At 48.0% G+C, this 19107-nt stretch overlaps 1 protein-coding gene across 5 annotated transcripts in view; it reads right to left on the reverse strand.

Annotated features, from left to right (window-relative positions):
• Positions 1-403: 403 nt before the first annotated feature.
• The window catches only part of BABAM1 (BRISC and BRCA1 A complex member 1), a 117259-nt gene continuing 98555 nt past the window's right edge, over positions 404-19107 (reverse strand). For all 5 annotated transcript variants that reach the window (XM_063914396.1, XM_063914393.1, XM_063914395.1 and 2 more), the window contains one exon: positions 404-684. In XM_063914396.1, coding sequence (XP_063770466.1) covers positions 481-684 — 204 coding nt within the window. In that variant the 3' untranslated portion in view covers positions 404-480. The remainder of the gene's footprint in view (positions 685-19107) is intronic.

Below are 19107 nucleotides of genomic sequence, written 5' to 3' on the forward strand. Positions count from 1 at the left end.
GTGAACCGGTGCGCCTCCGCAGCAAGTACCCGGGAATCGTCCGCGGAAGTATGCAGCGCTGCTGGGGAGGTGATGGAGCCGCAGCACAGCATGTCAGAATGACATAGGAAGTGCTGCTGCCCTTGAAGTCTTCTAAAAAGCTCTTTTTAGGGCTGCCTAGCGCAGCCCCCCCCGTTAGGTGACCTGCTATGCAGGCACCAACTTACAAACTGAGCTCCAGTGTCCGGAGGCGGGGTTATAGAGGAGGCGGCGCAATGCATCCTGGGAACAGTCAAAGCTTTAGCTTGTTGGTGCCTCTGGATCAAGATCAAACTCTACACCTCCAATGTATTCCCTGTGGAACACCGTGTACCCCGCTGCAGAAATAAATACAATCTAGAAAAAATGACTATAACAATTACAATTATATTAAAAAATGTTATTTTATTAACCTGAAAGCGACAAGGTGGTACAATAGCTTGTGATACACACTACACACTTTCACACAGTCACTTCACTCTCTGCACTCTCCTCCTCTTCTTCTAGGAGACTGTAGGAAGCGTGACTCTGAAATGGGCGCTGAAGGGGGTGGGCAAGGAGTCTGGCCATACAGTTGTGAAGCTCCAGAGCAGGTCCTGTTATTGACACCTCATATTTGTAACTGGTGCCTTTAGTGTCCAAACTGCTGAAGAACCCAAACACATCCTGGAATGCAATAAGAAGGCATTGTTAATAGCAAGGTGATACACATGCCAAGACAGACACTGCAATGTTGCTGAAATTTATTATGTTTTTCCTTTAAGAAATAACACAAGTTTTGCCAAAGTATAATTTGTGCCCTACTGCACTGTACATCTTGTATAGTCGTATTCCACATTCTATATGCAAGTAAATAGGATTTCAATTACCTACCAGTAAATCCTTTTCTCGTAGTCCGTAGAGGATACTGGTGTCCACATTAGTACTATGGGGTATAGATGGGTTCACTTGGAGCCTTGAGCACTTTAAGAAATCAATAGTGTGCGCTGGCTCCTCCCTCTATGCCCCTCCTACCAGACTCAGTCTAGAAACTGTGCCTGAGGAGACTGACATACTTTGCGAGAAGGATTTAAAGAACAGTGGTGAGGGGGGCGTGGCTTGACACAGCATGGTGTAGGCAGCTTCCTGCCAGAGCTCCTGCTAATATCCTGATCTATCTCCTGTTTCTCTGGTGTGCTGTGGCTGAAAATTTCTGCAGGAGTGCAGTACTCCCCTCTGCTCCTGCAGTGTGAATTTTGGGATCCTCGGTGCCAAGAGTCCTAACTTACTGGCTGGTGAAGTCTGTGACTGGATCCTGAGACAGACTCTGCTCTCAGTGTGGCTGTTACTCCTGCTGCAGCTCTGCCCTCACACAGCTGCTGGGGCCAGTGTGCTCTGCAGAGGTTTTGGTGGCAGCATCCTGTGGATTTCTGTGCTCTGTCTCCAGCTTTGTCATAATGTGTGAATTCTACCACAACTCTGTAGCTGGTGAGCAGGATGGCTTTGCTTCTATGTCCTTTTATCCTGATTCAGTGCAGCAGCTCTCAGGGCCCCTTAGTGAGACTTTATCTGCACCACTTACTATTACACTACAGCAGGTGCTTACCGCTGTGGGTTCTTCCGAGCAACGAATTACTTATAGACTGGAGGAGCTGAGGGATGACCTTACGCATATTCACAGTAAACTACGGCTGGTGATGGCGCGTGTGGATCCTCCAGCGGCCTCTGTTTCTTTAGTGGTGATTCCATGGTCCCGCGTGAAGATTCAATCTGCAGTCACACAGAGTCACTTATCCGATGAAGAGGGAGAATGGCGATGTAACATCCTCCAGTTTGCTGGCAGTCCGCGAGAGGGAATGGCTTTCCACTCTAATATTTATTTGGAACAGTGGTTCGGTGTAACCCGCGGATGGAGGTTTTTGTCCCTAATCCGGTTTTCTTCAGCTGCCACTTGTCCCTATACGTTTATTTTGACACAGATGTGTGTGACGGCTGATGGCACAGTTTATCCTTCTGCCCACTCTCGAGGGACTGTCATTTGGCTGGATTACTTTGTTCCAGGGTGGACTCATCCTCCGGACTGATTTTGCTCACCTTGGGACTGGGAACCATATCACTGGCTGCTGAGACCCTTACTGTGCTCTGTTCTGTATACTGATTCTCGTTAGCTACTGCGTAATTTCATATTGTTTGTATGTCCTTTCATAGTTCCAGTTGTGTTATACTGCTATTTTTGCGCTCAGTCTAGATATTTGCATACAACTAATTATTTTCCAGGAGAATTCTGCTCTAATGTTTAAGGCCATTTATTTAGTGTTATTGTCACTTATATAATTATTTGTCTGTTTTCTGGCTCAGTGCACCTAAACCTACTGTATGTGCATTTTCACTATTTTGTAGGAGCAACTTCCCATATATAGGTTGTGGTCATTTATTTTAATGCCGCAGCCACTTCTCTTTATATTATGTCTGTTCTGTAGACTCAGTTATCTTGGTATTTGCATTATACTTTACTATTCTATGGGTATAACCTGCTCTATTTAGCTTATGGTCTTTTATTTAATTGCCCCTTTCATTTACAGTATATTGTGTGCTTATCCTGTAGCTACAGTTTTGTTGTTCTGCTATCCTCGTGCTCATTATAGCTAAATATTTGCGTGTAACACTTACTTTCCGAGAGGATCCTGTTCTAACTGGTGTATGGCCCTTAATATAGTGTTACATCAGTATTATGTCTGTTTTCCAGCTCCTTGTATCTAAGAACGTGTGCACTTTACCATTTTGTCAGAGAAGCTTGACATACTTAGTCTGTGGTCGCTTGTTTAAGTTCCACAGCCATTTATATTTATATTCTGTCTTTAAGCTCAGCTAACTCCGTATTTGCATACTACTTTACTATTCTGCGGGTGTAACCTGCTCCACTTAGTTTATGACCATTTATTTTAGCTGCCCCTGTCAATTATACGGTATACTTATCCTGTGTTATGGGGTTGGGGTGTGGGGGGATGTTAGGCATTTAGGTGTAGTGTAGTTAGGGATGGGGTTCTTATGGGGATCCAGGTATGCCTAGGTTGGGGTTAGGTTATACAGGGTGGGGGGTTATTGGGAGGTTTGCTTTGGGTGTCTTTATTTTATTTTGTGTATTTGTTTTGTTTGTAGGTTAGGGTATATGAGGTGTGGGGGAATGTGAGGCTTTTTGTTTTGATATTCTGATGGATGTGAGTTATTTATATTTTCATTTATGGTATGTCACCTATGCCCCATTATAAATCTGGTTCTCTCATGTGTACACCCGAATGGCACCTTCGGGTGGCGATTAATTTATCCGTGTTTGATTTGGGGTATTCTGTATGTCATTGTTTTTACTATATCCTGCTATTGTTCCATTTCTCATGTCCGATGGCTTGGTGGCTAATCTTTATTTTGTCATTTATACACTGTTTATGCCCTCCTGTATTATTCCTCATGTTTGCCTTACAATTCATATGCCTCTTTAATGTCTGGGTGTAACTTTTGAAATTTCCAATAAAAATTACACAATTAAAAAAAAAGAACAGTGGTGAGATTCGAACCAGCACACACAAACAAGAGGAAAGCCATGCTAACCAAACTTGAACAGGAACAGCAACAGCTGAACCAACAACAATACTGAACCAAGTAACAGTACAGGAAAACACGAGCGGAAAAAAACGCGGCGCCCAGTATCCTCTACGGACTACGAGAAAAGGATTTACCGGTGGGTAATTAAAATCCTATTTTCTCTTACATTCTAGAGGATACTGGGGTCCACATTAGTACCATGGGGATATACCAAAGCTCCCAAACCGGGTGGGAGAGTCCTGAGGTTCCTGCAAAACAGATTGACCAAACTGAAGGTCCTCAGAGGCCAAAGTATCGAACTTGTAGAACTTGGCAAACGTGTTCGAACCTGACCAAGTAGCTGCTCGGCAGAGCTGTAAAGCAGACACACCTCGGGAAGCCGCCCAGGAAGAACCCACCGACCTAGTAAAGTGGGCCTGTACAGATCTTGGAACCGGCAAACCTGCCGTAGAATAAGCATGCTGGATAGTAAGCTTGATCCAGCGACCAATAGACTGCTTTGAAGCAGGACACACAATTTTATTGGGCTCATAGAGAACAAACAGCGAGTCCAATTTTCTGTGACGAGCTGTCCGCTTCACATAGATCTTCAAAGCCCAAACAACAGCCAAGCACTCTGAAGTAGCAGAGGTGTCGGTAACCACCGGAACCACAATAGGTTGGTTAATATGAAGCGCAGACACCACCTTAGGAAGAAACTGCTGACGAGTTCTGAGTTCAGCTCTATCTTCATGAAAAATCAAATAGGGGCTTTTGTGAGAGCTCCGACACACGCCTTGCTGAAGCCAGGGCCAATAATGTGACAGCCTTCCACGTAAGAAACTTGACGTCAACATCCTGTAAAGGCTCAAATCATTCCGATTTCCTTTCTGGCTTGGATCAAGGTTGGAATAACCCTGTCCGGGATCCCTTTCCGGGCTAGAATTTGACGCTCAACCTCCATGCCGTCAAACGTAGCCACGGTAAGTCTTGATAGATGAACGGCCCCTGTTGTAGAGGATCCTTGCGAAGAGGTAGAGGCCACGGGTCCTCTAGGAGCATCTCCAGTAGATCCGCGTACCAGGCCCTTCTTGGCCAGTCCGGAGCAATGAGAATAGCTTGAACCTTTTCCCTTTTTATTCTTTTGAGAATTATTGGGATCAATGGAAGTGGTGGAAACACGTACACCACCTGGTAGTCCCAAGGAGTCAACAAGAGAGTCCACCGCCACTGCTTGTGGGTCTCTTGACCTGGAACATTACCGCTTGAGCTTCTTGTTAGAGGCGAGGGGTCATCAGGTCGATTTGTGGAATTCCCCACTGATGTATCAAGCACCCAAACACCTCCAGGTGAAGGCCCCACTCCCCCGGGTGAAGGTTGTGTCTGCTGAGGAAGTCTGCTTCCCAGTTCACTCCCGGAATGGACACTGCCGACAATGCCACAGCGTGCCGTTCTGCCCAGAGGAGAATACTTGTTACCACTGACATTGCTGCTCTGTTCTTCATTCCGCCATGTCGGTTTATGTACGTTACCACCGTCACATTATACGACTGAAACGGAATGGTGTGATCCTGAAGATGTGATGCCTGTAGAAGGGCGTTGTATATGGCCCTTAGTTCCAGAATATTGATTGGAAGAATGGTTTCCTGACTTGACCAGTTTCCTTGGAACTGTTCCCCTTGGGTGACTGCTCCCCAAATTTTGAGGCTTGCGTCTGTGGTTAGCAGAATCCAATTTTGAAACCCGAACCTTTGGCCCTCGGTCAGGTGAGAAGTCTGAAGCCACCACAGAAGAGAAATCCTGGCTTTTGGCGTCAGACGTATATTCTGGTGCATGTGAAGATGCAACCGGGACCATTTGTCCAACAGATGCAGCTGGAAGGGCCTTGCGTGAAACCCTTTGTACTGCAGTGCCTCGTAAGAGGCTACCATTTTCCCCAGGAGGCGAATGCATAGATGCACCGATATCCGGGTCTGTCTTAGAACGTCCAACACCATCGACTGAATTACCAATGCTTTTTCCAATGGAAGGAATACCTTCTGTGTCTCCGTATCCAGTATCATCCCCAGGAACGGAAGCCTCCGTGTTGGTTCCAGGTGAGATTTTGGCAGGTTCAGGATCCACCCATGATCCTAGAGTAGTCTTGTTGAGCGGGCTATGTTGTCTAACAACTTCTCCGTGGATGGTGCTTTTATCAGCAGATCATCCAGGTACGGTATTATGTTCACTCCTTGCTTGCGGAGGAGAAACATCATCTCTGCCATTTCCTTGGTGAACACCCTCGGTATCGTGGAGGCGCCAAAAGGCAGGGCCAGGAACTGGTAGCGACAGTCCTGCAATGCTTACCTTAGATAAGCCTGATGAGGCGGCCAAATCAGAATACGAAGGTACGCATCCTTGAGATCCAGAGACACCAGGAATTCCCCCTCCTCCAGACCTGAGATCACCGCTCTCAGAGACTCCATCTTGAAATTGAACACCCGTAAGTACGGGTTCAGTGACTTGAGGTTTAAAATGGTTACCGAACCATCCAGTTTCGATACCACAAACAGGATGGAAAAAGAACCCTTGTTTTGCAGTTGAAGTGGAACTGGAACAATGACATGAATCTGTACCAGTTTTTGAATTGCTGCCTGTAAAGTCATGCTTGCTTCTGGAGAAGCTGGTAAGCCTGATTTGAAGAATCTGTGAGGTGGGAGTTCCTGAAACTCCAGTCTGTAGCCCTATGCGAAAAGATCATTGACCCATGGATCCAGGCATGATGTTGCCCATATGTAACTGAAATATCTTAATCGGGCTCCCACCTGCCTGTCTTCTAGGCAGTGTGGTCCACCTTCATGCTGAAGGCTTTGAGGAAGCAGAACCGGAGGTCTGATCCTGTGAAACTGCAGTTGCAGGTTTTCTGGGTTTACCTCTATTGCCTTTGAAGGCTGTAGAACAACCTTTGGATTTACTCTTAAATTTTGCTGTCCGAAAGGACTGCAGAGTTGGAGCAGAGTAGGTTTTCCTAGCTGGGGGTGCTGCGGAAGGAAGGTATGTAGACTTACCCGCCGTAGCCTTGAATATACACGTATCCAGTTCATCTCCAAAAAGGGCTTTACCTGTGAATGGTAGGCTTTCCACGCCTTTCCTGGAATCAGCATCCGCAGTCCACTGGCGTAGCCACAAGCCCCTGCGTGCTGACACTGCCATGGCAGTGGTGCGTGCGTTGAGCAAACCAATTTCCTTTATGGCCTCCACCATAAAATTATCAGAGTCCTCTATATGCTGTAGGAGTAAAAATAAGAATTTACTCACCGGTAATTCTATTTCTCGTAGTCCGTAGTGGATGCTGGGAACTCCGTAAGGACCATGGGAATAGACGGGCTCCGCAGGAGACTGGGCACTCTAAAAAAACATTAGGTACTATCTGGTGTGCACTGGCTCCTCCCTCTATGCCCCTCCTCCAGACCTCAGTTAGGGAAACTGTGCCCGGAAGAGCTGACATTACAAGGAAAGGAAATTTTGAATCCAGGGTAAGACCCATACCAGCCACACTAATCACACCGTACATCTTGTGATAACCTTACCCAGTTAACAGTATGAACAACAACTGAGCCTCACTCAACGGATGGCTCATAACAATAACCCTTATTTAAGCAATAACTATATACACGTATTGCAGAAAGTCCGCACTTGGGACGGGCGCCCAGCATCCACTACGGACTACGAGAAATAGAATTACCGGTGAGTAAATTCTTATTTTCTCTGACGTCCTAGTGGATGCTGGGAACTCCGTAAGGACCATGGGGATTATACCAAAGCTCCCAAACGGGCGGGAGAGTGCGGATGACTCTGCAGCACCGAATGAGCAAACACAAGGTCCTCCTCAGCCAGGGTATCAAACTTGTAGAACTTTGCAAATGTGTTTGAACCCGACCAAGTAGCAGCTCGGCAAAGCTGTAACGCAGAGACCCCTCGGGCAGCCGCCCAAGAAGAGCCCACCTTCCTTGTGGAATGGGCTTTTACCGATTTTGGATGCGGCAATCCAGCCGCAGAATGAGCCTGCTGAATCGTGCTACAGATCCAGCGAGCAATAGTTTGCTTTGAAGCAGGAGCACCCAGCTTGTTGGGTGCATGCAAGATAAACAGCGAGTCAGTCTTCCTGACTCCAGCCGTTCTGGAAACATATTTTCAAAGCCCTGACTACGTCCAGCAACTTGGAGTCCTCCAAGTCCCGAGTAGCCGCAGGCACCACAATAGGTTGGTTCAAATGAAACGATGACACCACCTTTGGGAGAAATTGGGGACGAGTCCTCAATTCTGCCCTGTCCATATGGAAGATCAGATAAGGGCTTTTACATGACAAAGCCGCCAATTCCGACACACGCCTAGCCGATGCTAAGGCCAACAGCATGACCACTTTCCACGTGAGATACTTTAGTTCCACGGTCTTAAGTGGCTCAAACCAGTGGGATTTCAGGAAATCCAACACAACGTTAAGATCCCAGGGTGCCACTGGTGGCACAAAAGGGGGCTGAATATGCAGCACTCCCTTAACAAATGTCTGAACCTCAGGCAGTGAAGCCAGTTCTTTTTGAAAGAAAATGGATAGGGCCGAAATCTGGACCTTTATGGACCCCAATTTTAGGCCCATAGTCACCCCTGACTGTAGAAAGTGCAGGAATCGACCCAGCTGGAATTCCTCTGTAGGGGCCTTCCTGGCCTCACACCAAGCAACATACTTCCGCCGTATACGGTGATAATGTTTTGCTGTCACGTCTTTCCTAGCTTTTATCAGCGTAGGAATAACTTCATCCGGTATGCCTTTTTCCGCTAGGATCCGGCGTTCAACCGCCATGCCGTCAAACGCAGCCGCGGTAAGTCTTGGAACAGACAGGGCCCTTGTTGCAGCAAGTCCTGTCTGAGAGGCAGAGGCAGAGGCCATGGGTCCTCTGTGCGCATTTCTTGCAGTTCCGGGTACCAAGTCCTTCTTGGCCAGTCCGGAACAATGAGTATTGTTCTTATTCCTCTCTTTCTTACTATTCTCAGTACTTTTGGTATGAGAGGAAGAGGAGGAAACGCATATACCAACTGGTACACCCACGGTGTCACTAGGGCGTCCACAGCTATCGCCTGAGGGTCCCTTGACCTGGCGCAATATCTTTTTAGCTTTTTGTTGAGGCGGGACGCCATCATGTCCACCTGTGGCAGTTCCCATCGGTTTGCAATCAGTTGGAAGACTTCCTGATGAAGTCCCCACTCTCCCGGGTGGAGGTCGTGTCTGCTGAGGAAGTCTGCTTCCCAGTTGTCCACTCCCGGAATGAACACTGCCGACAGTGCTTGCACGTGATTCTCCGCCCATCGAAGAATCTTTGTGGCTTCCGCCATTGCCATCCTGCTTCTTGTGCCGCCCTGGCGGTTTACATGGGCGACCGCCGTGATGTTGTCTGACTGAATCAGCACTGGCCGGTTTCGAAGCAGGGGCTCTGCTTGACTCATGTGTAGAGAAGTCTCCAGACTTGACCACAGCCCTTGGAAGTTTCTTCCCTGAGTGACTGCCCCCCACCCTCGGATGCTTGCATCCATGGTCACCAGGACCCAGTCCTGTATGCCGAACCTGCGGCCCTCGAGAAGGTGAGCACTCTGCAGCCACCACAGAAGAGACACCCTGGCCCTGGGGGACAGGGTGATCAGCCGATGCATCTGAAGATGCGATCCGGACCACTTGTCCAACAGATCCCACTAAAAGATCCTTGCATGGAACCTGCCGAAGGGAATGGCTTCGTATGAAGCCACCATCTTTCCCAGGACTCGCGTGCAGTGATGCACCGATACCTGTTTTGGTTTCAGGAGGTCCCTGACCAGAGATGCTAATTCCTGGGCCTTCTCCACCAGGAGAAACACCTTCTTCTGTTCTGTGTCCAGAATCATGCCCAAGAAAAGCAGACGCGTCGTAGGAATCAGCTGCGACTTTGGAACATTCAGAATCCAGCCGTGCTGTAGTAACACTTCCTGAGAGAGTGTTACGCTGATCAACAACTGCTCCCTGGACCTCGCCGAAGGAGTATCATCATTTCGCCCATTACCTTGGTAAATATTCTCGGTGCCGTAGACAGGCCAAACGGCAACGTCTGGAACTGGTAATGACAGTCCTGTACCACAAATCTGAGGTACTCCTGGTGAGGTGGGTAAATGGGGACATGCAAGTAAGCATCTTTGATGTCCAGCGACACCATAAAATCCCCCTCTTCCAGGCTTGCAATAACCGCTCTGAGCGATTCCATTTTGAACTTGAATTTCTTTATATAAGTGTTCAAGGACTTTAGATTCAGAATGGGTCTCACCGAACCGTCCGGTTTCGGTACCACAAACATTGTGGAATAGTAACCCCTTCCCTGTTGAAGGAGGGGGACCCTGACAATCACTTGCTGGAGGCACAGCTTGTGAATTGCCGCCAGCACTACCTCCCTTTCCATGGGGGAAGCTGGCAAGGCTGATTTGAGGTAACGGCGGGGGGGAGTCGCTTCGAATTCCAGCTTGTATCCCTGAGATACAATTTGTATAGCCCAGAGATCCACCTGTGAACGAATCCACTGGCTGCTGAAGTTTCGGAGACGCGCCCCCACCGCACCTGGCTCCGCCTGTGGAGCCCCAACGTCATGCGGTGGACTTAGTGGAAGCAGGGGAGGACTTTTGTTCCTGGGAACTTGCTGCATGGTGCAGCTTCTTATCTCTACCCCTGGCTCTGGCAAGAAAGGATGCACCCCTGACCCTCTTGCCTTTTTGGGAACGAAAGGACTGCATTTGATAATACGGTGCTTTCTTAGGCTGTGAGGAAACCTGAGGCAAGAAAGTGGACTTTCCAGCTGTCGCTGTAGACACGAGGTCCGACAGACCGTCCCCAAACAATTCCTCACCCTTATAAGGCAAAACCTCCATGTGTTTTTTTAGAATCAGCATCTCCTGTCCATTGCCGAGTCCATAAGACCCTCCTGGCAGAAATGGACATAGCATTAATTCTAGAGCCTAGCAGGCAAATGTCCCTCTGAGCATCTCGCATATATAAGACGACGTCTTTGATATGGCCCAGGGTTAGCAAAACAGTATCTCTGTCAAGGGAATCTATGTCGTCTAACAGAGTATCTGTCCACGCTGCCACAGCACTACACATCCAGGCTGAAGCAATAGCAGGTCTCAGTAGAGTACCAGAGTGTGTATACACAGACTTCAGGATAGCTTCCTGCTTTCTATCCGCAGGCTCCTTTAAGGCGGCCGTATCCTGAGACGGCAGGGCCACCTTTTTAGATAAGCGTGTCAGCGCCTTGTCCACCCTAGGGGATGTTTCCCAACGTAACCTGTCCGTTGGTGGGAAAGGGCACGCCATCAGTAACCTCTTAGAAATCACTAATTTCTTATCAGGGGAACTCCACGCTTCTTCACACAATTAATTTAATTCATCAGATGGGGGAAAAGTCACTGGCTGCTTTTTCTCCCCAAACATATAAACCCTCTTGGTATTAACCGGGTTACTCTCAGAAATGTGTAATACATCTTTCATTGCAATAATCATGTATCGGATGGCCTTGGTTATTTTAGACTGTAAATGTGCCTCATCATCGTCGACGCTGGAGTCGGACTCCGTGTCGGCATCTGTGTCAACCATCTGAGATAGAGGGCGTTTATGAGCCCCTGACGGCTTCTGAGACGCCTGGGCAGGCGCGGGCTGAGACCCCGGCTGTCCCAAGGCTGCAGCGTCATCAAACCTTTTATGTAAGGAGTTTACATTGTCATTTAAGACCTTCCACATATCCATCCAATCAGGTGTCGGCCCTGACGGGGGCGATACCACACTTATCTGCTCTTGCTCCGCCTCCATGTAACCTTCCTCATCAAACATGTCGACACAGCCGTACCGACACACCGCACACACACAGGGAATGCTCAGACTGAGGACAGGACCCCACAAGGCCCTTTGGGGAGACAGAGAGAGAGTATGCCAGCACACACCACAGCGCTATATAACACAGGGATTTTCACTGCTAATAAGTGATTTTCCCAATAGCTGCTTTTTTGTATTGATTTGCGCCTAAATTTATGTGCCCCCCCCCTCTCTTTTTAACCCATCTTGTACCTGGATACTGCAGGGGAGAGCCTGGGGAGCTGCTTCCAGCGGAGCTGTGAAGGGAAAATGGCGCTGGTGTGCTGAGGAAGAAGGCCCCGCCCCCTCAGTGGCGTGCTTCTGTCCCGCATTTCATGTAAAAAATGGCGGGGGGTTTTACATATATACAGTGCTAGACTATATATGTATGTTTTTGTGCCAAAGGTACCTCAATTGCAGCCCAGGCAGGAGTCTTCAGCCGCCCATTTCGTCGTCTTTCAGCTTCTGTTCTTCTGGCTCTGCAAGGGGGACGGCGGCGCGGCTCCGGGAACGGACGATCGAGGACAGGTGCCTGTGTCCGAACCCTCTGGAGCTAATGGTGTCCAGTAGCCTAAGAAGCACAAGCTAGCTGCAAGCAGGTAGGTTTGCTTCTCTCCCCTTAGTCCCACGTAGCAGTGAGTCTGTTGCCAGCAGAAGCTCACTGAAAATAAAAAACCTAATACAGGTTGAGTATCCCATATCCAAATATTCCGAAATACGGAATATTCTGAAATACGGACTTTTTTGAGTGAGAGTGAGAGAGTGAAACCTTTGTTTTCTGATGGCTCAATGTACACAAACTTTGTTTAATACACAATGTTATTAAAAATATTGTATTAAATGACCTTCTGGCTGTGTGTATAAGGTGTATATGAAACATAAATGAATTGTGTGAATGTATACACACTTTGTTTAATGCACAAAGTTATACAAAATATTGGCTAAAATTACCTTCAGGCTGTGCGTATAAGGTGTATATGTAACATAAATGCATTCTGTGCTTAGATATAGGTCCCATCACCATGATATCTCATTATGGTATGCAATTATTCCAAAATACGGAAAAATCCCATATCCAAAATACCTCTGGTCCCAAGCATTTTGGATAAGGGAGACTCAACCTGTAAATACTTTCTTTTCTAGTAAGCTCAGGAGAGCCCACTAGGAGCACCCAGCTCTGGCCGGGCACAGATTCTAACTGAGGTCTGGAGGAGGGGCATAGAGGGAGGAGCCAGTGCACACCAGATAGTTCCTAATCTTTTTTTTAGAGTGCCCAGTCTCCTGCGGAGCCCGTCTATTCCCATGGTCCTTACAGAGTTCCCAGCATCCACTAGGACGTCAGAGAAATTATCTCCCCCCTGGATAAGGAATCTAACCCGTCAGATAGATTACCTGACCATTTTGCAATGGCCCTAGTGATCCATGCACAAGCAATAGTGGGTCTCTTGGCCACCCCAGCAGCTGTGTAGAGGGATTTGAGAGTGGTCTCAATTTTGCGGTCAGCCGTGTCCTTTAAGGAGGCTGCCCCAGGGACAGGTAAGACTATCTTACGTGACAACCTAGATACCGATGCGTCAACAATCAGTGGATTTTCCCATTTTTTCCTATCATCCTGAAAAAATGGGAAGGCTGTAACCTTTTAGGGATCTGATACTTCTTGTCCAGATTAACCCAAGTTTCTTCAAACAGAGAATTTAACTCATTTGAAGCAGGGAAAGTATCAGAGGTTTTCTTTTTACATTAAACTAAGATTCCTCATCCACCTCCGCCACCTTGTCAGGAATGTGCAGGACTTCTGTAATAGCTTTTATCAGGGCCTGTATTCCTTGTGACAGGGATGCATCCCCCCCACAGAAGTCCACTTAACCCTCCTCTGTGTCTGATATATAATCATCAGTGTCAGCCTGCAGGATTTGGGCCAGGGTACACTTTTGTGGACAAATGGCAGGGGTCTGAGACGCTGGTATGGGAACTGAATCTCTAGTCATCAGGTCCTCCACAGACTGTCTTAAGGATTGCGAAAAAAAGACCGTATGAGGAAGGTCAATTCCCAAAGATAAATATATAGAATATGGGAAGGTTATACTGGCGCCGGCTGTTGGTCAAATAATAAATAACAATATATAAAATGTAACACTTAATTTATTTGGACATTCGTAAAAGAAAGTAAAATACTCCCATTCCTCAAAGGAAAATGGTATAGATATAGCAACTGCTAAAATTCATATATCTGAAAATGCAGGGTGCCACTATTATTTTTGTTTATTAGATATAGTGTCCACGGCTTCTGGCTAGGGCTCTATTTCCACATTGCTCACAAGTCATTAGATGACACAATTAGTTACCAGACTTGCTTCCGGATGAAAAGTCCCCCTAGGTATCTTGTGCAGATAAGATCCAGATGGCAGCAGGGAAAAATCCGAGTCTGTGATGAGCTTGTGTTGGAATTTTTTGTCCAGTGGATGCAGAGAGTCCATAAATTACCAGGGAATCTGTTGAAATAAATCCAATGCCAGTGGTCCTGCAAGATGTGGCTCAACGCGTTTCGCTGGTCTGATCACTACCAGCTTCCTCAGGAGCATATGTCTTAAGGATTGCGTCTCTTTCTCATTATGGGATAATTTATTAGAAATGTGTGAGATCATCCCTTTAAGGGAATCCAACCGTGCGGGTTCAGACCCACTAGCCTGAGAATGTGTACTATGCTGGGTACACTGTAGTGAATCCCCTGGGGAAGACAAACACACTGCTGTGCAGGAAACACACACCCTTGACATGGTAATGTGAAGGGACACACACACACACACACACACACACACACACACACACTCACAAACCTTAAAGGTGAAAGCACAGTTAACCCACACAGAGCCCGCAGGGAGACACAGAGAAGATGAGCCGGAGCCAGCCAGACCGTGCCCTGTATGCTAAAGCCAAGCTCAGCTGGGTCGCAAACTAAGCTCCTTAATAGGGCTTAGTATTCTAACACTGCTCCCCCCCCTTACTATGACCCCCTGGTATCGCTGAGGAAAAGTCTTTGTGGAGGAGCTGCACTTCCCTGCAAGTCCTGTCCGTGTGAGCTGCAGAGGGAAAATGGTGCTGGTGAACTGTTGGATCTGCTCATAGTGAAGCCTCGCCCCTGTAATGGCGCGCGGTCCTCCCGGTTTTATTATACTGGCTGAGGTGTCTGAGAAGCTTAACACCGGGTCAGAACCCCTGCAAGCTGTTTGCCAGCGTAGGGTAATGTTAAAAAGCTCAGCTCTCCCCTCACAGCGGGAACACACACACATACAGCATGTTGTACTGAGCTTAGAGACGCAGCCTGCATGTCAGTGCTGCGCGCCATATCCTGATGCCGCCATTACAGCCGGCGCCCCGCTAACCGGGACGCCGGCCACCTACTCACCACTCTTCTTACTTCTGGCTCTGTTAGGGGTGGCGGCTTGCTGCGGGACTGTACGCTCGCTGTGGGGGGCTTGCGAATAGGACCCTCAGTGTCCTGCCAGCGAGGAACGGGACCATTAACCCTACAGGAAGTTGGGCCATTCCCCCCTCCTAAGTCCCATGAAGCAGACAGGCTGGTGCCATCCAGCCCTGTCTGAAAACAACAAACAGAAAATAAATGCAGAAAACTCTTCAGGAGCTTACCTAAGCGTGACCAGCTCATATGGGCACATTTTCTAAACTGAGTCTGGTAGGAGGGGCATAGAGGGAGGAGCCAGGGCACACTATTGATTTCTTAAAGTGCCCAAGGCTCCTAGTGGACCCGTCTATACCCCAGGGTACCAATGTGGGCCCCAATATCCTCTAGGACGTAAGAGAAATCTTATATATAACCAATCATCATTAACGCCTCCTCCTTCAGCATCCTCAAAGGTTATCTGAGCTCTGTTAGGGAAGCTGCTAAATGACCCAAAGTCAGAGAAATCGTAAAAAAAATTAAAAATTCTTTGTTAAAAGGAAAGATTCATGGACTTGTATATTTCCATTGCGACTTTATTTATAAAAGGTATATAAAAAAGCATTTTATACACTATTGCCAATGCCAAGTTAGAACAGTATACAGCAGGCATTCCCAACCACGGTCCTCAAGGCACACCAACAGTGCAGGTTTTAGTGATATCCAGGCTGCAGCACAGATGATTAAATCAAAATAACTGAGCTACTAATTAAGTCACCTGTGCTGAAGCCTGGATATCACTAAAACCTGCACTGTTAGTGTGCCTTGAGGACCGTGGTTGGGAATGCCTGGTATACAGGAAAAACAATTGTGTGGTGCTCAACATATCTAAATATAATAGAATGTTAGTATGGTGACAGCTCTGACACCTTGCAGCCAAAGAGATAAGGAGACTGCCACCTACTCTACCTTAACTAGTAAGTAAATAACCACAAATTACTGGTGACAGAGAAATAATCAGTTATGTAAAAATAAGAATTTACTCACCGGTAATTCTATTTCTCGTAGTCCGTAGTGGATGCTGGGTACTCCGTAAGGACCATGGGGAATAGACGGGCTCCGCAGGAGACTGGGCACTCTAAAAGAAAGATTAGGTACTATCTGGTGTGCACTGGCTCCTCCCTCTATGCCCCTCCTCCAGACCTCAGTTAGGGAAACTGTATCCGGAAGAGCTGACACTACAAGGAAAGGATTTGGAATCCAGGGTAAGACTCATACCAGCCACACCAATCACACCGTACAACTTGTGATAACTATACCCAGTTAACAGTATGAACAACAAATGAGCCTCATTAACAGATGGCTCATAACAAAACCCTTTAGTTAAGCAATAACTATATACACGTATTGCAGAGAGTCCGCACTTGGGACGGGCTCCCAGCATCCACTACGGACTACGAGAAATAGAATTACCGGTGAGTAAATTCTTATTTTCTCTGACGTCCTAGTGGATGCTGGGTACTCCGTAAGGACCATGGGGATTATACCAAAGCTCCCAAACGGGCGGGAGAGTGCGGATGACTCTGCAGCACCGCATGAGCAAACTCAAGGTCCTCCTCAGCCAGGGTATCAAACATGTAGAATTTTGCAAACGTGTTTGACCCCGACCAGGTAGCAGCTCGGCAAAGTTGTAATGCCGAGACCCCTTGGGCAGCCGCCCAAGAAGAGCCCCCTTCCTCGTGGAATGGGCTTTTACTGATTTAGGATGCGGCAGTCCAGCCGCAGAATGTGCAAGTTGAATCGTGCTACAGATCGAGCGAGCAATAGTCTGCTTAGAAGCAGGAGCACCCAGCTTGTTGGGTGCATGCAGGATAACAGCGAGTCAGTATTTTTGACTCTAGCCGTCCTGGAAACATAAATTTTCAGGGCCCGGACTACATCCAGCAACTTGGAGGCCTCCAAGTCCCGAGTAGCCGCAGGCACCACAAAAGGCTGGTTCAAATGAAACGCTGATACCACCTTAGGGAGAAATTGGGGACGAATCCTCAATTCTGCCCTGTCCCTATGGAAGATCAGATAAGGGCTTTCACATGACAAAGCCGCCAATTCTGACACACGCCTAGCCGAAGCCAAGGCCAAATATATATGACCACTTTCCACGTGAGATACTTCAACTCCACGTTCTGAAGTGGCTCAAAACAATGTGATTTTAGGAAAACCAACACTACGTTGAGATGCCAAGGTGCCACTGGAGGCACAAAAGGGGGCTGAATATGCAGCACTCCCTTAACAACGTCTGAACTTCAGGCAGCGTCTTTCCAAGCCTTTAACAGCGTAGGAATCACTTCATCTGGAACGCCCTTTTCCGTTAGGATCCGGCGTACAACCACCAAGCCTTCAAACGCAGCCGCGGTAAGTCTTGGAACAGACAGGGCCCCTGCAGTAACAGGTCCGTCTGAGAGACAGAGGCCATGGGTCCTCCGAGATCATTTCTTGTAGTTCTGGGTACCAAGTTCTTCTTGGCCAATCCGGAACTACGAGTATAGTTCTTACTCCTCTCTTACTTACTATCCTCAGTACCTTGGGTATGAGAGGAAGAGGAGGGAACACATAAACCTACTGGTACACCCACGGTGTCACTAGTGCGTCCACAGCTATCGCCTGAGGGTCTCTTGACCTGGCGCAATACTTTTTTAGCTTTTTGTTGAGGCGGGACGCCATCATGTCCACCTGTGGCCGTTCCCAACGGTTCACAATCTGCGTGAAGACTTCTGGATGAAGTCCCCACTCTCCCGGGTGGAGGTCGTGCCTGCTGAGGAAGTCTGCTTCCTAGTTTTCCACACCCGGAATGAACACTGCTGACAGTGTTAGCACGTGATACTCCGCCCTTTGGAGAATCCTTGTGGCTTCTGCCAACGCCATCCTGCTTCTTGTGCCGCCTTGTCGGTTTACATGGGCGACAGCCGTGGTGTTGTCTGACTGAATCAGCACCGGCTGGTTTTGAAGCAGGGGTTCTGCTTGCCTTAGGGCATTGTAAATGGCCCTTAGGTCCAGAATATTTATGTGTAGGGAAGTCTCCTGACTCGACCATTGTCCTTGGAAATTTCTTCCCTGAGTGACTGCTCCCCAACCTCGGAGGCTTGCATCCGCGGTCACCAGGACCCAGTCCTGAATGCCGAATCTGCGGCCCTCGAGAAGATGAGCACTCTGCAGCCACCACAGCAGAGACACCCTGGCCCTCGGGGACAGGGTGATCAGTTGATGCATCTGAAGATGCGATCCTCACTTGTCTAACAGGTCCCACTGAAAGTTCCTTGCATGGAACCTGCCGAAGGGAATTGCTTCGTAAGAAGCTACCATCTTTTCCAGGACTCGCGTGCAATGATGCACCGACACCTGTTTTGGTTTCAGGAGGTCTCTGACCAGAGATGACAACTCCTTGGCCTTCTCCTTCGGGAGAAACACCTTCTTCTGTTCTGTGTCCAGAAACATGCCCAATATCAGCAGACGCGTCGTAGGAACCAGCTGCGATTTTGGGATATTCAGAATCCAGCCGTGCTGTTGTAGCACTTCCTGAGATAGTGCTACTCCGATCAACGACTGCTCCTTGGACCTCGCCTTTATAAGGAGATCGTCCAAGTACGGGATAATTATAACTCCCTTCTTTCGAAGGAATATCATCATTTTGGCCATTACCTTGGAACACACCCTCGGTGCCGTGGACAGACCAAACGGCAACGTCTGGAATTGGTAATGGCAGTTCTGTACCACAACCTTGAGGTACTCCTGGTAAATGGGGACATGTAGGTAAGCATCCATGATGTCCAGTGATACCATGTAATCCCCCTCTTCCAGGCTTGCAATAACCGCCCTGAGCGATTCCATTTTGAACTCAAACTTCCTTATATAAGTGTTCAAGGATTTCACATTTAGAATGGGTCTCACCGAACCGTCTGGTTTCGGTACCACAAACATTGTGGAATAGTAACCCCGTTCCTGTTGAAGGAGGGGAACTTTTATTATCACCTGCTGGAGGTACAGCTTGTGAATTGCCGCCAGTACTACCTCCCTGTCCTGGGGAGTAGTTGGCAAGGCTGATTTGAGGTAACGGCGAGGGGGATACGCCTCGAATTCCAGCTTGTATCCCTGAGATACCACTTGTAGAACCCAGAGATCCACCTGTGAGCGAACCGACTGGTCGCTGAAGTTCCGGAGACGCGCCCCCCACCGC

The sequence above is a fragment of the Pseudophryne corroboree genome, chromosome 1 (genome assembly GCF_028390025.1).
Source record: "Pseudophryne corroboree isolate aPseCor3 chromosome 1, aPseCor3.hap2, whole genome shotgun sequence".
In the NCBI taxonomy this organism is placed as follows: Eukaryota; Metazoa; Chordata; class Amphibia; order Anura; family Myobatrachidae; genus Pseudophryne; species Pseudophryne corroboree.